Below are 21,841 nucleotides of genomic sequence, written 5' to 3' on the forward strand. Positions count from 1 at the left end.
TTTATTTCTGGACTCTCTAATTTATTCCATTGATTTATGTAGCATTACTTTTCACAATGCACACTATCCTGACTACTGTAGCTTTATAGTACAGTAGGGTGCTTTCTTCAACTTTATTCTTTTTTAAAATTGTTCTAGCTATTCTCTTTATTTTGCTCTTCCATAAAAATTTAAAAATCATCTTGCCTATACCAATGCAAAATTCTTCTGAGAATTTTGACTGATATTGTGATAAATCTGTAGATTAATTTGTGGAGAATTGACATTTTATTATAATGAGTGTTTCAAACCAAGAACATACTATCTACCTCCATTGATTTATGCCTTTTTTATTACTTTCATCAGCATTATGTAGTTTTTAGCATAAAGCTTTTGTACATGCAATGTTAAAATTATACCTAAATATTTATTTTTGTGGAATCTATTATATATAACATTGTTTTTGTTCAATTTTACTTTCAGACTGTACATTGCTGGTATATACAAATATAATTGATTTTTTTATGCTAATCTTGTATCCTACAGCCTCTAGGAATTTGCTAAAGCTACCCTGGGTTTTATTACACAGGAAATCATGTTCTGGTGTATAGGAATAATTTTTTTATTCCTTTCTTTCCAAGCTGTATGTCATTCATTTTTTTTTTCTTGCCTTATACAATGGTTCAGATTCCACTACTATTTTGAGTAGAAGTTTTAAGAGTGGAGATGTTTGCCTTGTTCCTGCTATTAGCAGGTAAATCACTTAGTCTTTCACCAATAAATATGCTTCCTATAGGTTTTTTGTAGATATCCTTTATCAAGTTGAGAAAGTTTCCTTTTATTTCTAGTTTAATACAAGCTTTATATAATAAATAAATGTTGTATGTTACAAAATACTTTTTCTGCATGAGTTAATATAATCATGTATTTCATACTGTCAATATGGTGAATATGTTGATCTGCTATACACCAACAGTGACCAACCTGAGACACAAATCAAGAACTCAACCCCTTCATAACAACTGCAAAATAATAAAATACTTAGAAATATACCTAACCAAGGAGGTGAAAGACCTCTACATGGAAAACTACAAAAGACAGCTGAAAGAAATCATAGACAACACAAACAAATGGAAACACATCCCATGCTCATGATTGGGTAGAATCAATGTTATGAAAATGACCATACTGCCAAAATTCCCATGAAACTACCACCATCATCCTTCACAGAACTAGAAAAAACAATCCTAAAATTAACATGGAACCAAAAAAGAGCCCACGTAGCCAAAGCAAGACTAAGCAAAAAGAACAAATCTGGAGGTATCACATTACCCGACTTCAAATTAACTATAAGGCCTTAGTCACCAAAATAGCATGGTACTGGTATGAAAATAGGCACATAGACCAATGGAGCAGAATGGAGAACCCAGAAATAAAGCCAAATACCTACAGCCAACTGATCTATGACAAAACAAACCAAAACATTAAGTAGGGAAAGGATACCCTATTCAAAAAAGTGTCCTGGGATAGTTGGCAAGCCACATGTAGAAGAATGAAACTGGATCCTCATCTCTCACTGTATTAATCCATTTTCACACTGCTGATAAAGACATATCTGAGACTGAGGAGAAAAAGAGGTTTAATGTACTTACAGTTCCACATGGCTAGGGAGGCCTCACAATCATGGCAGAAGGCAAGGAAAAGCTAGTCACATCTTACATGGATGGCAGCAGGCAAAGAGAGAGAGCTTGTGCAGGTAAACTCCCTTTTTCAAAACCATCAGATCTCATGAGACATATTCACTATCACAAGAACAGCATGGGAAAGACTCGACTCCAAGATTCAGTTATCTTCCCTCAGGTCCCTCCCACAACACATGGTAATTATAGGGGCTACAAGATGAGATTTGGATTGGGGCACAGAGCCAAACCATATCACTCACCTTATAGAAAAATTACACAAGATGGATGAAAGACTTAAATCTAAGACCCAAAACTATAAAAATTCTAGATAATAACATTAGAAAAACCCTTCTAGACATTGGCTTAGGCAAAGACTTCATGACCAAGAACCGAAAAGCAAATACAACAAAAACAAAGATAAATAGATGAGACTTAGTTAAACTAAAAAGCTTCTGCACAGCAAAAGAAATAATCATCAGAATTAACAGACAACACATAGAGTGGGAAAAAATCTTGACAATCTATACATCCAATAAAGGACTAATATCCAGAATCTACAAAGAACTCAAACAAATCAGCAAGAAAAATACAAGTAATCCCATCAAAAAGTGGGCTAAGGGCATGAATACATAATTCTCAAACAAAGATATACAAATGGCCAACAAACATATGAAAAAATGCTCAACATCACTAATTATCAGGGAAATGCAAAACAAAACCACAAAGCAAGACCACCTCACTCATGCAAGAATGGACATAATCAAAAAATCAAAAAATAATTGATGTTGACGTGGATGGAGTGAAAAGGAACATTTCACACTACAGGTGGGAATGTAAACTGGTACAACCACTATGGATAACAGTGTGGGGATTCCTTAAAGGACTAAAAGTGAAACTACCATTTGATCCAGCAATCCCACAACTGGATATCTACCCAAAGGAAAAAGAAGTTATTATATGAAAAGAATACTTGCACACACGTTTATAGTGATACAATTCGCAATTGCAAAAATATAGAACCAGCCCAGATACCCATCAATCAACAAGTAGATAAAGAAATTGTGGTATATATGCACCATGGAATACTACTCAGCCATAAAAAGAAATGAAATAATGGCATTGGCAGCAACCTGAATGAAATTGGAAACAATTATTTTAAGTGAAGTAGCTCAGGAATGGAAAACCAAACATCATACGTTCTCACTTATTGGTGGAGCTAAGGTATGAGGATACAAAGGCGTAAGAACAACTCAATGAACTTTGGGGACTCTGGGCAAAGGATGTGAAAGTAAGTGAGGAATAAAAGACCATACATTAGGTACAATGTACACTGCTTGGGGTATGGGTGCACAAAAACCTGAAAAATTACCCCTAAATTACTTATTCATAGAACCAAACACCACCTGTTCCCCCAAAACTTATTGAAATAAATAAATAAATGTAAATAAATAAATAAATTATGAAGGGAAAAAAGAGGTTATGCCAATTTACTCAAGGTTGCAGAGTAGGTAAGTGGTAAAGATTCAAACTCCAAAAGCTGACTCTAGAGCCCCCCCACCTAACCACAAAATCTGACTTGACCCAACTACATAAAGCTAATCATATGTGTAAAGAGCAAATTTATGGAAATGAGGAGGGAGATAATTTGCTTTATGTCCAAAATCCATATAAAATTTGGGAGCAGTCTAGTGATTTTTGAAAGCCAACAATAGGTTATGGCGGGGGGAGCGGGGGCAGTAAGTTAAAAGGCTTGATCAGGAATTTTTAAACTGTCTCTTTGCTTCTTTGTGGAATTTGATAATTTAATCTTTTTAAATTTTATTCCTTCTCTCTAAAACAGGACATTAAATGGAAAGAAATTCTTAAGTTCCCTGCAATTGTATAAGTCCACTAGTCTTATGTATGACTCTATGAAGGCAAATCAAGACAATGATAATCTCAAAATTTCCAATGAAAGGAAAACACTATGCTTAGATAAAATGAAATAGAAAACATATGCAGCTACACAAATGGACAGTATGTATGTATTATGTTGTAGAGCGAGGAGATTGGTAGTTTCAAGCAAGAGTAAAATATTTTTTAGTTGAGATACAATCTTGTCCCAAATGGATATCATTTTGGAAATACATTTGGATAATAAAATTCATGAAATTTTCCTCCAGAATAAATTTTGGATCATGTGGGATTTGATCACACAAATCAAAAAGATGAGAATGAGAGTTTAAGAGGCCCCAGGTTCTACAGCTTCAAGAAGGCTACAAGAACACCCCTGGATCGACTTTCTACAGTGGAACAAAATGGATCATCATTACACCATTCACTTCAGAGGAGCTAGTCTTGAAAATGATTTGCGTTCTCTTTAACCAAAGCATTGTTGTATTTGGAGGTTCATGACCTTAAAGCCAAGAGATCTAAATTTATTCAAAACTCAGAGCTAGCTCTAATATTTCTTATGATGTCAGGCAAATCACTTTGCATTTCTGAGCTTCAATAGTCTCAAGAGCAAAAAAGGAATAACAATGCTGACAGTAATTATAGCTATAAAATACCTCACATTGTATAGTATAAGACTGATAATAGGCACTTTATCTGTTAAGTGGATTGGATTTCATAGTGGATCAGTTTAAGTATTTTGATTTACAAAGCTTTAAAAATCATTTTATGATGATTTCTCTTTATAGAATACAAAATGATGCTATACTTTTAAATAATGTACTTTCTTAAGACTATTTATATAACTCTCTAATAAGAAAGTGTGAACAATCTGTTGCCCCACTGGAAAGGCAACAAAGTGAATATTAAGTGACATAGTCATCTTAATTTTGTTTTTAAGAGATATGACCTTTAGTTAACTCTATTAGCTTGCTTATCTGAAAACGGAAAACTATTTTTTACTGTATTTTCCTCACCGGAAAATATTTGTATCACTACAAGCTATGATTGCTACTATTTTTACATTTTCTAATGCAATGCCTTTTTAAGAAAACTATATACATGTCAGTTTTTCTTTAACTTGTATGTTATTTCAAGAAACAAGTATCTCAGTGTTTACATAAGCATTTTGAAGGAGTAACAAGAAAAAAAATTCATAGGGCAATCTAATTATTACCAACAGCTGTAACCTGTTGCACTCAATGCTGAAACTACAAGTAGGCTGCTTTAACCAAATGTTCAAGCATTTTAAAAGCTTCTTTTATCTTCTGACTTAAAAGGAGATTTGAGTAAAATGCCTACATAAGATACAAATGTTCTTCTACCACATAGAAAAATATTAACCTATCTTCAGTTAGCCTTGACACTTCCAAACTATGAGATCTCTTACCTCTCAGAAAATGAATTTCCTTTCCTAGAGATAGAGATGTCAAGAATTTAATACAATGTGGTTTTGTTTTCTCTGCCCCATTATATGTTGCTTTAAAGAAGGTATCATTGCAGTTTGTCTTATTGATTGGAATAAATTAGTATGGTGTTTCATGAGAAAATGATCTCATTTTAACCAAAAATAATTATTTAAAAATTCAGATTTGGGCTGATTATTTTTTATTTGAACATCATAATTTAAAATAGCAAGTTGTCCCAATTTACTCAGATGGTTTGATTTTATATAAAATTTGCATTACACTTCTTATAACAATTATTTCCTGAAGAAATTTCTCTGACGAATGGGAAATTAAGTTCTGTTTCATCTCCAGTTGGAATAAGTTATGTCCTTCCCCCTTCAGTATGTCCTCTTAAACTTACTTTATAGTATATGAGAGGCAAATAATCAAAGCTTCTTACAAAAAAATCGTGTGAATTGTCAGTGGTGCTCCACTCTCTTTAATAAAGGAGTTTTCTTCATTTATACAATAGGAAAGGGGTGAAGTGGAGAGAGGTTAGGAAATGAGCTATAAAGAAAGAAAGGTATAAGAGAGAGAAATAATTAGAACTTCCACAGATTATTCTCTAATAGATAAAGCAAACAACATGTGAAAACCATAAGAAATCTTTCTTTAACTAAATTAATGGTAATTTCTTTTTCTACTAGTCATTGGGTGGAGGTACCTTAATTATTTGTGTTATGAAATTTGATAATTTATATTGTTCCTTTCTGGTTCTCTGCAACTTTGACAAGGGTGGGGAATAAAAGTGTTTTGTATAGTGACTTTTTCCTTTCCCTCATTCCTTCCTTAAAATAAAGTTTATTGCCTTTCTTAAACAAAATAAAGCAGAAAAATATATATTATTGAATTTACTTTTTAATAAAGAAACCCCAAATGTTGTGTGTTCAAACATTTCTCCCCTCACATAGGGACTTGGGAAGAATTTAGTGCTAAATAAATGCTGCCTCAAACCAGGCAAGATAAAACATAAATCATTGCATTAAAACCTCTAACAAGTCTATCTGCTTTTTGAAATGACTGGGAGATGAAAGCGAGGAGTCTCATTTAAGAAGGCCCAGCGGATCAGTTCTGCATTTATATAGCTGTTATCAAAAGCAATTCATTTGGAGATCAAATAGACTGACAGATAGGACAAGCAGGGGATCACCACTGCCTTCAGGCAGCCCAAAGCTAGGATGGCTTCCCAGCACCTCACTAATATTGGGTCTAGTCAATGCTCGTGTTTATTACCACTTCCATCCTCTGCCGACTGCACACTAACACATACTTCTATCCCTTCTTAGCCAGGCAACTGTTAGGAAAGCAGTAATAAGAATAGTGTTTACCCAACTCGATTAAAAAAATTCCTTCATTGTACTTCAATGAGAAGATCACGTTCATCCAAACCTTGGACAAGCGGGACAATGATATAGGGGAGTAAAAGCAGGAAATAAGATAAACTTGCCAAGGGGCACGGGTTCCATGACCTCATCAAGATTGGCAGGTTCCCCAAGTCTTGTCCAGGTTTCAGATTGAGCTCAATGTCCTGCAGCTGATTTGCCCACAGTAGGTGGAAGGAAAGCACACCAGTTTGAAGTGAATTTGCACAGGTGAGCATTTCCAGGGTTAGCATTGAGGATGTTTATTTATCAGTGAAAAGTGTGGAGTTTATAGTTCTCACTTAAACATAATGTACGGAATTTTGTTTTCTCATTAGAAGGCAGCATGTTAAATTGTTGAAATTCTGAGTAATATAAAAATAAAGAAGAAAATAAAAAATAAAAATCAATTATTTCAGAGATAACTCCTAATTAGTACACATATTAATGTAAATATGAACATAAATACACACACACATTTAGATGAGATCACACTGTATGGATCCTATATGTTTCACTTAACATTAAAAAGTAAGTTTTTATGAAATTATTATTTGAAAGCAGAATTTTTAGTGAATCAAAATCTTTTAGTTATATGGATGTAGCAATCTTAATTACTTCTCTTTTGTCAATTATGTTTTCGTTGTTGTTGCTTTGTAATGTGAGTGTCTAAACTTGTTTGACACTTAAAACACACACCATTTGGCATAGAATATTCTGGAAAAATAAATATAAACTGGCTAAAGCCAGCAAAAAAGTGTAACCCAGGAATATTTGCCTCCCATAGGACTTAAGGTAGCAATCAATCAACAAATATTTACTGAGCACTTACTTTCTTCTCATTGCCTAGGTGAATCATGCATATTTAGAAATATTTATTTACAAATATGTTAAAAGCACAATTCTTACCTTAAGTCTGAGTCAGGAAAACAATGTTTTCTTATACTCACTCATCTAACATTCACATCCATTCTGCTACTACATCACTGCATTAGAAATGAAGTAGAGAACCCAGTAATATGGGGACATAGTCCTTGCTGTCAATATGTTTACAATCTACTTGAGGAACCTGACATATTCTGTAAAGTGTCAACAGTTACTCATCACCTTGTATAATTGCAAAGGCAGCATAGACAATCTCAAGCAAGGGAAAGATCACCTGGGCCTGAGAGACCAGAGGTAGACTTGGTAGACCAGAGGTACATATTCATACGTAGGACATAAACAGTGGAAGGACAAGAGGGAAAATTGTAACTTATAAAGAAAAAAACAAATGTTCCTTCTTGTATTTTTAAGACTTAAAACATACCCCATTTGCCTTGAGAACCAACAGGCCAGGGACTTTTACCTTTGTGTCTGTGGTTCTATCACTTAAATTCCTGTGCCCCATCTCAGCAGAGCTGAAAGGAGACTTTAGAGAAGAGTGGACAGAAGAGATTCACTCTAGGACCTCTCCATTCTCACCACACCATGGACCAAGTATATGACAGTAGTGGAGTACTATAATAGAGGACTCCGTCCTTAATTCCTATATTATATGCTCAGCTGCATTCATTTCCTTTCCAACCTTAACCATAGACATAAATGGCCAGAGAATATATAATTTCTGGTAGGTTGAAAAATGGCCACTCCTAATATATCTTCATCCAAATCCTTGGAACCTGTTAATATCACCTTACATAGCAAAAGCAACTTGCAGATGTGATTAAGTAAGGGTTGCTGGAATGGCGATATTATCCAGGATTATCCAAGTGAACCCTAAATGTATTCACAGAGGTCTTTATAAGAGAGAAAAAGATCAGGAAGACAGTAGGAGACATGAAGTAAGAAGTTGGAGTGAAGTAGATGTTGGAATAATGACTTTGAAGATAGAAGAAGGAGTCACAAGCCAATGAACACACGCAGTCACTAGAAGCTGAAAAGGGCAAGGAACCAGTCTTGACTCCACCTTTATTTCAGTCCAGTGAAACCGATTGTAGACTTCTGACCTCAAAAATTTTAAGATAATAAATTTGCCATGAAGTCTGTGGCAACAGCAGCAATAGGATGCTAGTGCATTATTTGAGGTACCTCTATAAAATAACCTCCATCTTTAGATATAAATCCTTTTGGGGTATGGATTGAGAAATATGTTAAAGTGAAAATACCCCTAAAATGTGTGATATATTTAACATTACAACATTGGTGTGGATTATTCTATAAAACTATCCATAAATTCTAGAAGAAATAGGTCACTGGATAAGTAAGTTTAAAGGGAAGGACAGAGAAAGTGTAGGCTCGGTGCTTGAGATATATCTGGAATGAGCTGGTCAGAGCTCCTGAGATTTGGACAGTAAGGTTAGAAGAACTAAGATAGGCCAAAGGTAAAAAAAAAATCCAAAATGCACATGTTAATAATTATACAATTTTGCCTTGAGATAGTCTTGCTTTCTTTGCTTTTTTTTTTCTTTTTTTTAGATGGAGTTTTGCTCTTGTTGCCCAGGCCGGAGGGCAATGGCGCACTCTTGGCTCACCGCAAACTCCACCTCCTGGGTTCAAGCGATTCTCCTGCCTCGGCTTCCCAAGTAGCTGCGATTACAGGCACCTGCCACTACACCCAGCTAATTTTGTATTTTTAGTAGAAATGGGGTTTCTCCATGTTGGTCAGGCTGGTCTTGAAATCCTGACCTCAGGTGATCCGCCCACCTCAGCCTGCCAAAGTGCTGGGATTATAGACGTAAACCACCGGGCCCACAGCCTTGCTTGTATACTCTTTACACAGAGAATTTTTACACATTCTCAAGCTAAGTACTCTATTTTTAATTAGTAGATAAAAATACTAAAAAGAAAGAATAATTATGTAAATGAATGCAGCCACTATGGAGAAACGCATTGAGGTTCCTCACAAAAACACAAATAGAACTCCATATGAGCCAGCAATCCCACTACTGTGAAAAGGAAATCAGGAAGAGACATCTGCACCTCCATATTTATTGCAGCACAATTCACAATAGCCAAGTAATGGAATCAATCGAGGTGCCTAACAATAGACGAATGGATAAACAAATGTGGTGTATATACCATGGAATACTATTCAGTCATAAAAAAGAAGGAAATCACATCATTTGTGGCAATGTAAGTGGAATTAGAGGACATTATGTTAAGTGAAATAAGCCAGGAACAGAAATCTGAACACTGCAGATTCTCATTCATATTTGGGAGCTTAAAAAAATGTTGATCTCATAATAGTAGAACAGAGAACACTAGACTCTTGGAAGGGAGAAGAAAGGGATAGAGAAAGATTTATCAAAGGATATAAAATTACAGCCACATAGGAGGAATAAGTTCCAGTGTTCTACAGCACTGTAGGAGGAGTACAGCTAACAATAATATATAGTTTCAAATAGCTAGAAGTAGGACGGTGAATCTTCCCAACACAAAGAATTGAGAAATCTCTGAGACAATGGTAATCACTAATTAACCTGATCTGTTCACTATACATTGTACATATCCAAACCTCACTATATACTCCACAAACATGTACAATTATTATGTGCCAATTTAAAAAAAAAAAAAACAAAAACCATGAATGTATACTCAGCTCTAATAAAATGTGTGCTGAAATGTTTAGAAGTGACCTGTACCAATGTCTGTAATTTACTTTAAAATGGATAAAACAATAAACTGGACTGATAAATGGATAGAGATGGGTGAATGGATAGGTGTGAAATAAAGCTAATACAGAAAAATGTTTTAAAAAAGAAAAATATATCAAGGATTATGAGCAATCAAGGATTATGATTCCAAATACAATCGTTCAAGTTAAAATGTCTACATTACAACCATATAAACTCTCTCCTTGTGCACAAACATGACTTTATTTCTAAATTCTAAACATGATGCTTTCTGTCTCAGGGACAGACCTGTGCTAGGTGAGAAATGCTATAGCTCTTTTGGAAAGTGAATGCACTGTTTGAGCCAACACTTGTTTTACATTTTTGGACCTTAATTGTAGAAATGCATCCAAATCAGGTTATGTCTTTTAACCAGAGACATTTGTTTATGAAATATCAGTTGTGTTCTTTCAGCACATCTCTAAGTATTTGAAAAGCAAAATTCAGCTTCCTATATACTGACTACTTACAACCATATCACAAAGAATGTTTTGTTTTTGTTTTTTGATGACATAGCAAATATATTTATATGAAGATTCTTACCTAATCACATGGGAACTACATTTGATATTTGCTAGGTTATAAAAGGAACAAAGAATAGAACAGTAGTTATAAAGCAAGTTTAATTACTTTTTAGAAGTAGATTATGCAGGTGTAGAAGTCTGATGCTAGAAGAGAAAGAAAAAGAATGCTTATTTTCTTATGTAGTGAAATATAATTCTAAAGCCAATACTCAAAGCTCTTTAGAACTTGATTAAAAAAAAAAAAAAAAAAACTTAACCACAAGTCAAGAAAGAGGGAGAATAAGAATACCATTTCTGAAATAGCAATAGTAATGTTTGAGTGAGTCCTGCCTCCCATGTTTTGGAGGTTTGAATTGTGTCTGCCAAGTTTGCACAAATCAAGGCGATCCCTCTTAGGCACAGTTAAAACTGCATTTAGCTTAAGACCATTTTACAGAAATATGTAGTCTATGATATTGATAATGTATTAATATATAAGGAATTACTATTTTAGGGTGACTAAATCACCCTCATTTACGTGGGACTTTTTGGAGCATTTTAGTTTACCAAGGAAAGTCCCATGTCCTCAGAAAACCCCCAATTTCAGACAAATCAAGACAGGTAGTCCAAATATAAATATATTTATCCTGATAAAATGTTATTTCAAAAATGATTTTACCCACTTAAAATGAGCAAATTAAAAAATAGACTGGATAAATTATCTCCTTTTCAAACAAAGGCAGCATTTATGATTTTTATTTAAATGAGATAGAATATAGATAGAGTATATATTTTAAATCATAGTGGTATTGTAAATGTCAATTTAATTATTGGCTAAAATTTTAATTTATTTTCATTGCAATGTGAAATTAAAATGTACTTTTTTTCTTTTTAAGTTAATCATATTTTAAAGCTCCAAATTAAGATTTTCTCTATGCACAGACACCACTTATCAAAACCCCAGACAAGCCAGCCATTGTGCATATATTCACACCCAGAATAAAGTATTTATATTTGTAATGCTATTTCAAGGCCGTGTATCAGATTTAAGATCTTTATTATCTCTAAGACAGGACAGCATGCAGACAAATGTCCTAATGGTCCAAGCTTTCAAAGAATGTTGGCATTTATTCTATGGATCTGCATCTCTGCACAGCAACCAGACAGGACTGCGCATGACACGGCTAAATACAATTCCATCTTCCCAGTCCCTTCTATTTCCCCTTTGCCCCCAAATCCTCCTTCTTCTTCTTTCTGCTCCCTCATTCGAATGTTCATTTTGAAGATATGCTTTTCACCGGGATTAAAACAGGGTTTGCATTTAAAATTTTCATTTACCAAACAGAAAAATATTTTACTAGAAGGGAATGGTATTAAGGGGAAATGATTTTCCGTGTGCCCTGAGGCCCGGCATAGACAGGATTTGATTTGCTATGTTCAGCTGGAATCTGGATTGATACGCAGAGATGAGAGGGGTTGTTTAATAAAATTTACATTTCATTTTCTCACTTGACACCAGTCTCCTGTCACTCATGGAACTGATGGGAATGCTGCAAATAACTTTTGTCAGAATCTAGTTGGGGAAACAGACTGGGAAATGAGAAGACAGAAAGGGGGAAAGGGAGGACAGTCTAGCTTGTTTTTGTCTTTTGGCTTCAGTGATGGAAATAGACCCATTGAGTCTCTGGGAGACATGACTGATGGTCACCTCCACACTGGAAGGACCAGGTACACCAGTGAGAAACCTGGGGAAGGCAGCTAGGAGTGGACATGACCCAGCTATGTACAAGGGCAGTCATGCTTGGAGGGGAATCTATGGATTGAAGGAGGGGTTTAAGCTTATGGAGAACTAGAAATTGTTCATGTCAACTGAAAAAATGATCCGAAGACATACAAACAAAGGCAAGAGGAGAGGATTAAATTCTCCTTCTTTCAGTGAAACCATAGTGTCTGTAATTTTACTCTTCACTCTAAACCAGAAGTGTCTGTTTTCCACTTCTATGTAACAAATTACCACAAACATAGTGGCTTAAAACAACATCCATTCATTAGATCTCAGTCCTGTAGGTCAGAAGACTGGGCAAGCTCACCCGGATTTTGTTTTTAGGGTCTCATAAGGCTGTTATCTAGATGTTGCCTGATCTGGGCTTTTATTGGGAGTCTCAGGAAGAATCAGCTTCCATGCTTATAAAGGTGGTTGGCATAATTCATTTCCTTGTGGAGATAGGACTATAGTTCCCTTTCCACACTGGTTGTCTTCTGTGGGCCACTCTGAGTTCTGAGAGGCCGCCTGTATCTCTTGCCAAGTGGCCTGCTCCATCTTCAAAAGAGTAAGGACACATGAAATCATTCCCAAGTTTGACATACCTCTGACTTCCTCTTCTGCCATCAGCCAGTAAACAAAATCTCTTCTTTTAAAACATTCCTGAGATGAGGTAAGGCCCACCAAAATAATTTTGCCACCTTAAGGTCAACTAATTAGTAAGCCTAATTTCATCTGCAGTATCCCTTTGCCATTTAATCATGGGTGGGACATCAGGTGGCTGAGATCATAGGATCACCTTAAAATTTTGCCTATCACATTGTCCTTCCTATGTGTGATCCATGAGTGCCAGCCCAGGGGAGGTAGAAGGGCATGTTGCTGTGGCCAGCATAGCCAGTGACTTCTGAGAGGCCTGGAGATCCAGAAGGCTAGAAAACGAGGTCTTTAATGGAGTCCCCCTAACGGTGGAATCTGTGAACCAAAAAGGGATGTATGGTCACTATGAGTTCCAGAGAGAATTCCATTTAGGGCCTGTTTTTTGTTGTTGTTGAACCTTAGAAATAATAAGGATTATTTGTCAAAGGGAACTACTATATTATTAAGCAGGGGAGGGCCTATAGAATCAGAAGATATTTGAGTTACATATTGGTAAATGTCTTAATTCGTGTCTTTCATAAGAACAAAATGAGACTCAAAAGTTAAAATTACTTTCTATTGATAAGAAAGTTAGTTATAATTACTTTCTATTGATGCCAACCATGGTGTGACATGTTTCTACATTCTAATTCAAAGTGGTTTTTCCTTCACTTTACTTGGTATAATAAGCAAAGGAGGGATCTAACAACAACAACAACAACAAAAAGCCCTTTGGGAAGCCAAGGTGGGCAGATCATGAAGTCAAGAAACTTGAGACCATCCTGATCAACACGATGTAACCCTGTGTGTACTAAAAAGACAAAAATTATCTGGGTGTGTTGGTGTACACCTGTAGTCCCAGCTACTTGGGAGGCTGAGGCAGGAGAATCGCTTGAACGTGAGAGGTGGAGGTTGCAGTGAGCCTAGATCATGCCACTGCACTCCAGTCTGGCAACAGAGCAAGACTTGGTCAAAAAAAGCCTCTGCAAGATCCAGAGGGCTCAGGGCTGTTTAGGCAGGCAGTTCAGCCTTGAGCATGCAATGGATGGTCTAAAAGGAGTGGGCATGGTGTGTAAGTGGGCACATCCCCTTGATTTCATGGATTCTGTCTGTATGAGAAATGTAGCTAGGGGTGGGGTGAAGTCAAAGTGGAGCCCCCTAGAGCACAGAATTTAGGACAGAAACTTCTATTCACTAGGTCTAAAGGTAAGTATCAGCTGGGGTATCGTATATGTCTGATGCAAGTTTCATTTGGCATATCAAGAAAAGAGGAAAGTTAGAGACCGTTTACTCTATGATCTCCCAGTGTATAAATTAGACTAGGGAAGTAGCATTTAACCATGCCTTTAAAATATCAAGAGAGTAGGATGCTGAAATATTCATAACACTTGCACCTCTTTCCAAGTAAGTAGAATTTTTTCCAAATACCTAATCTCTTCAGTTACAGTAGGTATTCTTCTGTCTGGCCCAATCTGAATTGAAACCACACTTACCATCTTTTTAATATAATTTCACATGTTTAAAATGGTTATTAATTATTCATTCAGCCTTTTATTTCCTGTACTCTACAGCAATTCATCACTGATGAATCCATGATCTGGGAATCAGTAACTCTTCTAGTCACACTTATATATTTCCTCCTACCTGAAAGGTCCTCTTCTCTATATACTTACACCTTACCTATTCTTTTAAATCATACTTGTTTTCTTTCCCGATGAATATTTCTTTTATTACAAATATTATTTTGCTCTTTTTGCAATTATTATTGCCTAGTATACAAGAAGGATGGGCAATATAATTACTTGGAGAGAATTGAATCTGTAGAAAGAATTACCCAAATGTTTAAATTAAAATAATGGAAAAATATAGTATGATTTTCTAATTATTCCTACACAGTAACAGCTCACATTGGTTTCTGACACCTTTTCTAAAACACTAAAGTTAGAAAATACTCGAATGATGTTTTCAGAATTTTATAAAGGTTGTGATTAAAACATTTTATAATCAGCTGTTATTTTCCATGTATGAAGCCATTTTTATGACAAAGGGGTTCAGAAATAATATATCCCATATAACTTACTTGAAAAAAATTACTAGAAGATGTACTTCAACATATTAAGATATAACTGTGATTAATGAGTCATAAATTGGTAAGCCATGATAATAAAAGATTATCTAGTAATACAGGAGTAAATTCAATATAAAGATACATCCAAATAGTTGTTATACATTTGGTTATAAAACAAAATGCAAACACTAAAATCATTTTTAAAAGAAAAAATACAAATATTAAAAGAATAACTTGAAACGGCTATTAATATAATTTGTGGTTGATATTACCAATCTCACTAGCCAATAAAAAAAAAATTGGATGGGTGAGACTGCATTGAGGCAGGAGTGTAAAATTATATTAAATTTAATGCATTAAAAAAATAAGATACCATTTCAAGCTTGCAAACCTTTACAATATATACTTTCAAGAATATAGGGGAAAGTATATGCAATATTGATGATATGAGAAAATGTCTTAGTCATTTTGGCCCACTGTAACAATCTACCATAGACTGAGTGGCTTAAATAACAGATATTTATTTCTCACAACTCTCGAGGCTGGAAAGCTCAAGATGGAGGTGCCAGCAGATTTGGTTCCTGGTGAGGGCCCTCTTCTTTGTTCACAAACAGCCAGCTTCTCACTGTGTCCTCATATGGCAGAGACAGAGAGATAAAGCAGACACATGACACACTGAAGTAGCTGGTAGAGTGAATGAAAACCAAGGAAGTAATAAAATGTGTGAACAAAAGTCTTTCAAATAAATTTGCTGGCGTGGAGGTAGAAAAATTGTGAAGAGATTCGAAGAAGCCTATTGAATCAAGGAATGTTTTCTTTTTCTTTCTTCCTTTCTTTTTTTTTTTTTTTTTTTTTTTTTTAAATAGTGGGAGCTTTTTAACCATGTTGGATACTCACAGGAGTAAACCAGTAGATAGGGAGAGATTAATGATACCAGAAAAAGAGGATAATTGAAGCAGTGACATCCTTGAAAATACAATAAAAATATACAGGTGGGAGAAACTCTTGATATTTGGTATTATTAGAATTATAGCCCAAATTTATAGCACTTCTAGAGTTCTCCAAAATACAGATAAGCACCTAAGATTATTCTTCATGCAACAATTTTTTAAAATTTTGGAGAATCTTATTTCTCAGGGCACATTCATTGTTTGCAAATTAAAGCCCACAGCCTCTTGACTTCAGTTTCTGTTACAGGAGTCTTAATCTCTGGAACCTCCCTAATAAGTATATAGTGATAGCTGCTACCAAGAGTCAGACCTTTGTGTTCAGGGTTATACATACATGCATTGTTTAATGACAGGGATACACTCTGAGAAATACATCATTAGGTGATTTCATCATTGTGCAAACATCACAGAGCATACTTAAACCTAAATGGTGTAGCCTACTATACACTGAGGCTATATGATATAGCCTATTGCTCCTAGTCTAAGAACCTGTACAGCATATTACTGAACCAAATACTATAGTCAATTGTAACACGATGGTATGTATTCCTATATCTAAACATATCTAATCATAGAAAAGATACAGGAAAAATACGGTATAATCTTATGTGACTACCATTGTACATGTGGTCCATTGTTGACCAAACTGTTATGCAGCACTGAATATCAGTATCACATGGTATAGGCTTAGAATAAGCTCTCATGGAGCTGGACTGGAAGAAATACACAAGGTGGCACTAACATGGAGGAGGGAGGCATGCTATTGGGTGGGCACCTCTCAGTGCTGTGGGTATCATGTTGACTTGGGGTACGCATCTGCTTCCACAGGGTCTCCTCCATAAGAGTGTGATGAGAAGGAGACTGTTTTATATCTGGATTTTAGGAGTGATATTGAGGCCATAACCATATATGATTTTTCCTTATAGGCCCTTCACCCAAATGGAACCCTTGGTGGCATGCCTTGTATAATATCCCAGGGACACTGTGGTAGTAAAGCAGATCCAGTCACAGTCTAACCACTATTATCCATAGCATCTTCTCTTCCTCACCTATAGACTTCCCTTACCTTTCCTTTTATTCCTCCTTGATCTCTTTTTCTCCGTCCATTCATCTTCCACTGTCAGATTCTTTTTCTTCTCCTCTGCATCGATTTTAGTTTTTCAAGGACTAACAGCATTTTCTATAAGCATTTCTGCAAGGACTAAGAGCATTTTCTGTAAGCATGTCCTATCCCTGGCTGAGATCTAAAGAGACTGCCAATCTCTGGTCAATCATAACTTGGAGAAAATATTTTTAAATTTATTTTAATAGTAAATGTATTTATAAAAGTATTGAAATACAAAAGGATACAAGATTTGAAGTGCAAATCAACCCATATTTTCTACTCCATTCCCCAGAGATAACTATTACTTATAAAATCATATTGACTATCTTTTCATAATTGTTCTATGCATAAGCAAACTATAGTAAAACCATACTGTACAGATTGTTTTGTGATTTGCTTTATATTTTTACTATAACCACGTAACTTGAATAATTTTCTACATGAATCATTCTACTAAATGACATACCATTAACTTGAGGAAATGTTAAAAGGGAAAGTATAGTCCAAACAAATTTTGTAATTTGCCTTGGACCCTAACAAAGTGATGGCAACTGACTGTTTTTTATTTATAAAATGGAGAGAAGAGTGGATATTTCCTTCACCTTGTTATAGCTACTAATTTTGAAATAAAACATAAAGTGATAATAAATAAGATTATCTTGAGACTGATAAGAGATAACATATAGACAATTAATTCTTTGAATCCCAGTAAAACCTAGAAAGTCCTAAAAATGAATTAAATAAATTTTCTAAATTGTTCCAAGCAAAGAAATCACCAAATAAAAAGAACAAATGCTAGAAGAATATTTGTAAACATCCAAATTTCTGTATTCTGCCACTTAATCCACATTTAAGTTTATAGAAATGTTTTATTTCTCTTTAAAAATTACCTCTAGAAAGTGACTTTTCTCTCAAATATATCTGTCATTAGTCAAAGTGCTATAGTGTATGTTGAAATCAACAGTTCTGTACTCAATAGTGTTTAATTCTTTGTGTTTATAGTTTTTTCAAAATTGACATTGACTATAAGTTGTGAAAGCAAAATACGGAATAAATGCATGAATTTTAAATGACAGAATTAATTAAAATTCTTTACTGTTATTGACATGTACAATTTTATAGAACCTTGGTTGAATAATATTTGCATATGATTTACATTTGATTTCCTCATACTCATTTTTGCATATAGTTTGCATGCATTTCAATATATAGTAATGTCACATATTTGGAGTAAGACTGATAGATGGAAGGGAGTCATTCAACTAAATTGTTGAAAGGGGTGGGCCCTGAGAGAGCTCAAATCTTGGTCCTCGGTGGCCTCATTGGGCAGTACCAAGAGCAAGTCCATTGAAGGGCAAGTCCACCTTGATCAGATAAGCTGAGTCTCTCACTCTGGAAGAGACATGAAGTTCTGTTGGTCAGGTACTTTCCCTGAACACAGTCCCTGCGCCCCCAGAAAAGTCCCCCTCCCCAAACAAAAAGCATGGAGAGATGGCCAAAACAACCGTAGCTCCACATATACTTCTTCCTCAATTTTGACATCCACAAATATTTATAGACATTTTTTATTTGACAAATAAAAATTGTGTATATTTGTCATATGCAACTTGATAGTTTGAAATATATATACATTGTGGAATGGATCAATTGAATTAATTAACATATGTATCACCTCACATACATAGCATTTTTTGTGGTGAGAACAGTTAAAATGTACTTTCAAACACTTTTGAACTCTCTAGACTTTTAGCTTGTCCAATCTCTTGAGAGAAAGGAGTCCATCAATACAGAAAATCAGCAATGGGAGGCAAGAGGAGATTCTTTGAACTAACACAGGAATAAAGTACATCTCAATATTTATTTAGATAAAGGGTGTAGATTGTCGCTGCTGGGAAGTATTTGCTGGGTGACCCATGTTAATGATCTTAATAAATTTAGGGTTGGCCTACAGTGGTGCTCAAATTGGCTCATCTCCAGACATGAATGAATGTAGAGCTACTCTCTCTTTGCTTTCAGTGTTTCCCCAATTCTCTGATTTTTTTTTAAGAGAAAGAGGACTAGCTTAACTATGGGTTGAGGGATTTTAGCTAGATGCCAAAATTCCATGCCACATGCTAGAGCCTGGCAAGTTACTGAAGATGTTTATAGCTGCTATTTAGGCCCAAAGAGTCAATTCTGGCCTCAGGGATCACAGGATTTTCTGGGATGGAATTAGTAAGATAATTATGGTTATTCCTAAACAGAGGGATAGGATAAAACATGCCTCCTAGAAAGATGCGTCTTGTGATGCATAGGGGATAAATAAGAAGATAATAAAAATTGGGAGAAGGGTAAACAAGGGACAGAAATAACAGAGCTGGCGGCTCTTTGCGAAGGGTGAAATAGAATGAAGAGTCATGACTGACTTCTAGATTTCTGGTCTGAGTGCAGTGATGTCATTCACTGAATTGGGAAAAAAACACAAGGAGGAGCAGGTTTTAGTGCTGTGTTAACTTCATAGTAGCTATAGGATAACCTACTGGATAATCTCACTAGGCAGCTATTTATGCATGGTATAGAGCTCAGGAAAAATACCTGGAAAAAATATTTAAAAAGTGGTGAAAGAATCTGCAGAAATGAAAGAAAGAAAGAATGTGCAGGTAAACTGAGGTAGGGCAAGGACTAAGACTGCCACCATTTTATAATCGTCAAAAGTCTTCACTTCTGAAATGTTTTTGTCCAAAAAGCTTACAGCTGTTTGAGGATCCAGCGAGTGTACTAAAGTAGAGATTGCAAAGGCAAATGATTTCACAGACCAAGAACCTACAAGAAAGATAAATAACTGGTTATAACAGGGACTAATTAAACTAGGGAAGGCATGTTCTGCCTAAGTCATTCGAGTTATTTTTTGTTTTTTGTTTTTAATTCTGTTGGTGCCCAAGCAAAATACATCATCTACAAAGAGGACTTACTCAGCAGGCAGCCAGCTTGTGCCTCCAGAGTAAACTTCTATAAACCAATTTCTTGCAAATCCTTCCCTGAACACAGATAGCCTGGACTGAAATCTCTTGGGGAGCACTGGCCTTAACGTCTACTCATATTTTCTTCCAGATCCAACACAGTGACCACAGACAAAGCTACCTACCTCCTTTCAGGGACAGCCTGAAGATCTGAAATACTCACCAGATGCCTAAAGAAGAGGTTAAAACATTTCTGCCAATTGGTAGTAGGGTGAGACACACCTCCCCCTTGATGCCCTGCAGACATAACAGCTTTCTGCCAGTACTTCCCATAATACTAATTCCAGGGCATCATAATTTAGATTTCAGCAATGAAAGAGTGTGTTTCCTTTCTCTGTTCCAACTCAACCACACAACAACCCATTAACGTTGTAGAGATTGGAAAATCCTGGTTTTCAGGATTTTCAGGAAAATCTGAGAGCAATCTCTTTTTGGAGGCTCTCCTCATTCCTTCCATCTTTTCTTTACATGCTTGGAGCATAAGGTCTTCTGGATCCAGAGCCAAGGACACAGTCAGGCTGTTTAAAGTATTCTTCAGTTTGAAAAGAAATGGGCCCTATACAAATGTGTGAATTTGGTGAAACTGCCTCTAACACCCTTACCAAATGTATCAATACCAGGTAAGCCTTCATTATGATCTCCATTTAAACCCCCAGCACAGCCTAGAGCAGTTGCATATGACATAATCCCTCCTCTCCTTCGTATCACAGTTTTATGCATCATCTTCTCCAAAAAGCAGTTATCTGATAAAGGAGTTAGCTGATCATCCACCTGGCCACTTGGCTATCTCTGATCTCCCAATGTAGTTCTTTTCCAGTTGTAAATGTGACCCAGCTACTAACGGAGAGAATCACTGAAAAACACAACAGTGGTCCATAGACAATTTCCTTTCCCAAATTTGGTATTTTTACATCTTTGTCCTTAACTAAACTCTCAGCAAAGCCCATGAGAATATCAATTTTCATGTGTAAATACTCATGAAGTGCAAATTTGATATGCTCACACTACTGTAGGCTCTCAATAATGATTGAATTTAAACCATGAAATAAAATCCACTTGTAAAAAGCCAGGAAGTTGCCTTGTGGTTGGAAGGTAAGCTCTGACAGATCACAGAGCAGGGTGTTGAACTGTCCCTTCAAATGTTACTACAGGATAAAGAAATGCTTTTCTCCAACAGTGTGGAATTAACTGTAGCTGACCAGACCTTTTCATGATCCCTTCTATAAGAGAAGCTGAAAGCATTGTGGGTGGTCAATCCAGAGAATGCTTAATAATAACCCCTGCTGGTATAAGTCAATATTATGCCATTATTAAGTTGTTGAAATCAGGCTTAAGTTAAAAACTGGTAAATAATTAACAAGTGCCATCATTTGTCTGGCAATGTACTAGGATCGTGATAGCTGCAAAAGATGTATCAGACATTTTTCAGTCTATAAGCATTTATATTACTGTTTTCCATTTTAAAGTTGAAACAGGGATTCGGAGTCCATATTCTCTCTTCTTAGTTGTCCCAGCAGGACAGTCCTCACTTCCCCTGCTTATTATCCAGAAGTATTTGGAAGATTCTGCCTTTCAGACCAAATGCCCACACCTTCCCTGATCACAGTTGCTCCTGAATAGCTTCCAGGTGTACTGAATGAAGGCAGAACGCCTCAGTGGCCCCACAGGAGGCTTTCTTCTCTTGGGAAAGCCCCAACCTGCCACTTTGCTTACTCAGCCAACTTTGCCCTGGCAACTGCTGCCTCTCTTGTCTGAGGCCTGGA

The 21,841-nt window shown here is 35.8% G+C and overlaps 1 protein-coding gene across 1 annotated transcript in view; it reads right to left on the minus strand.

The window, feature by feature from the left end:
* Window positions 1-17,262: 17,262 nt before the first annotated feature.
* PKHD1 (PKHD1 ciliary IPT domain containing fibrocystin/polyductin) overlaps window positions 17,263-21,841 on the minus strand; it is a 463,584-nt gene continuing 459,005 nt past the window's right edge. The window contains 1 exon segment of the mRNA XM_050789247.1: window positions 17,263-21,841. Coding sequence (XP_050645204.1) covers window positions 21,679-21,841 — 163 coding nt within the window. The 3' untranslated portion in view covers window positions 17,263-21,678.

The sequence above is a fragment of the Macaca thibetana genome, chromosome 4, assembly GCF_024542745.1.
Source record: "Macaca thibetana thibetana isolate TM-01 chromosome 4, ASM2454274v1, whole genome shotgun sequence".
NCBI classification, from domain to species: Eukaryota; Metazoa; Chordata; class Mammalia; order Primates; family Cercopithecidae; genus Macaca; species Macaca thibetana.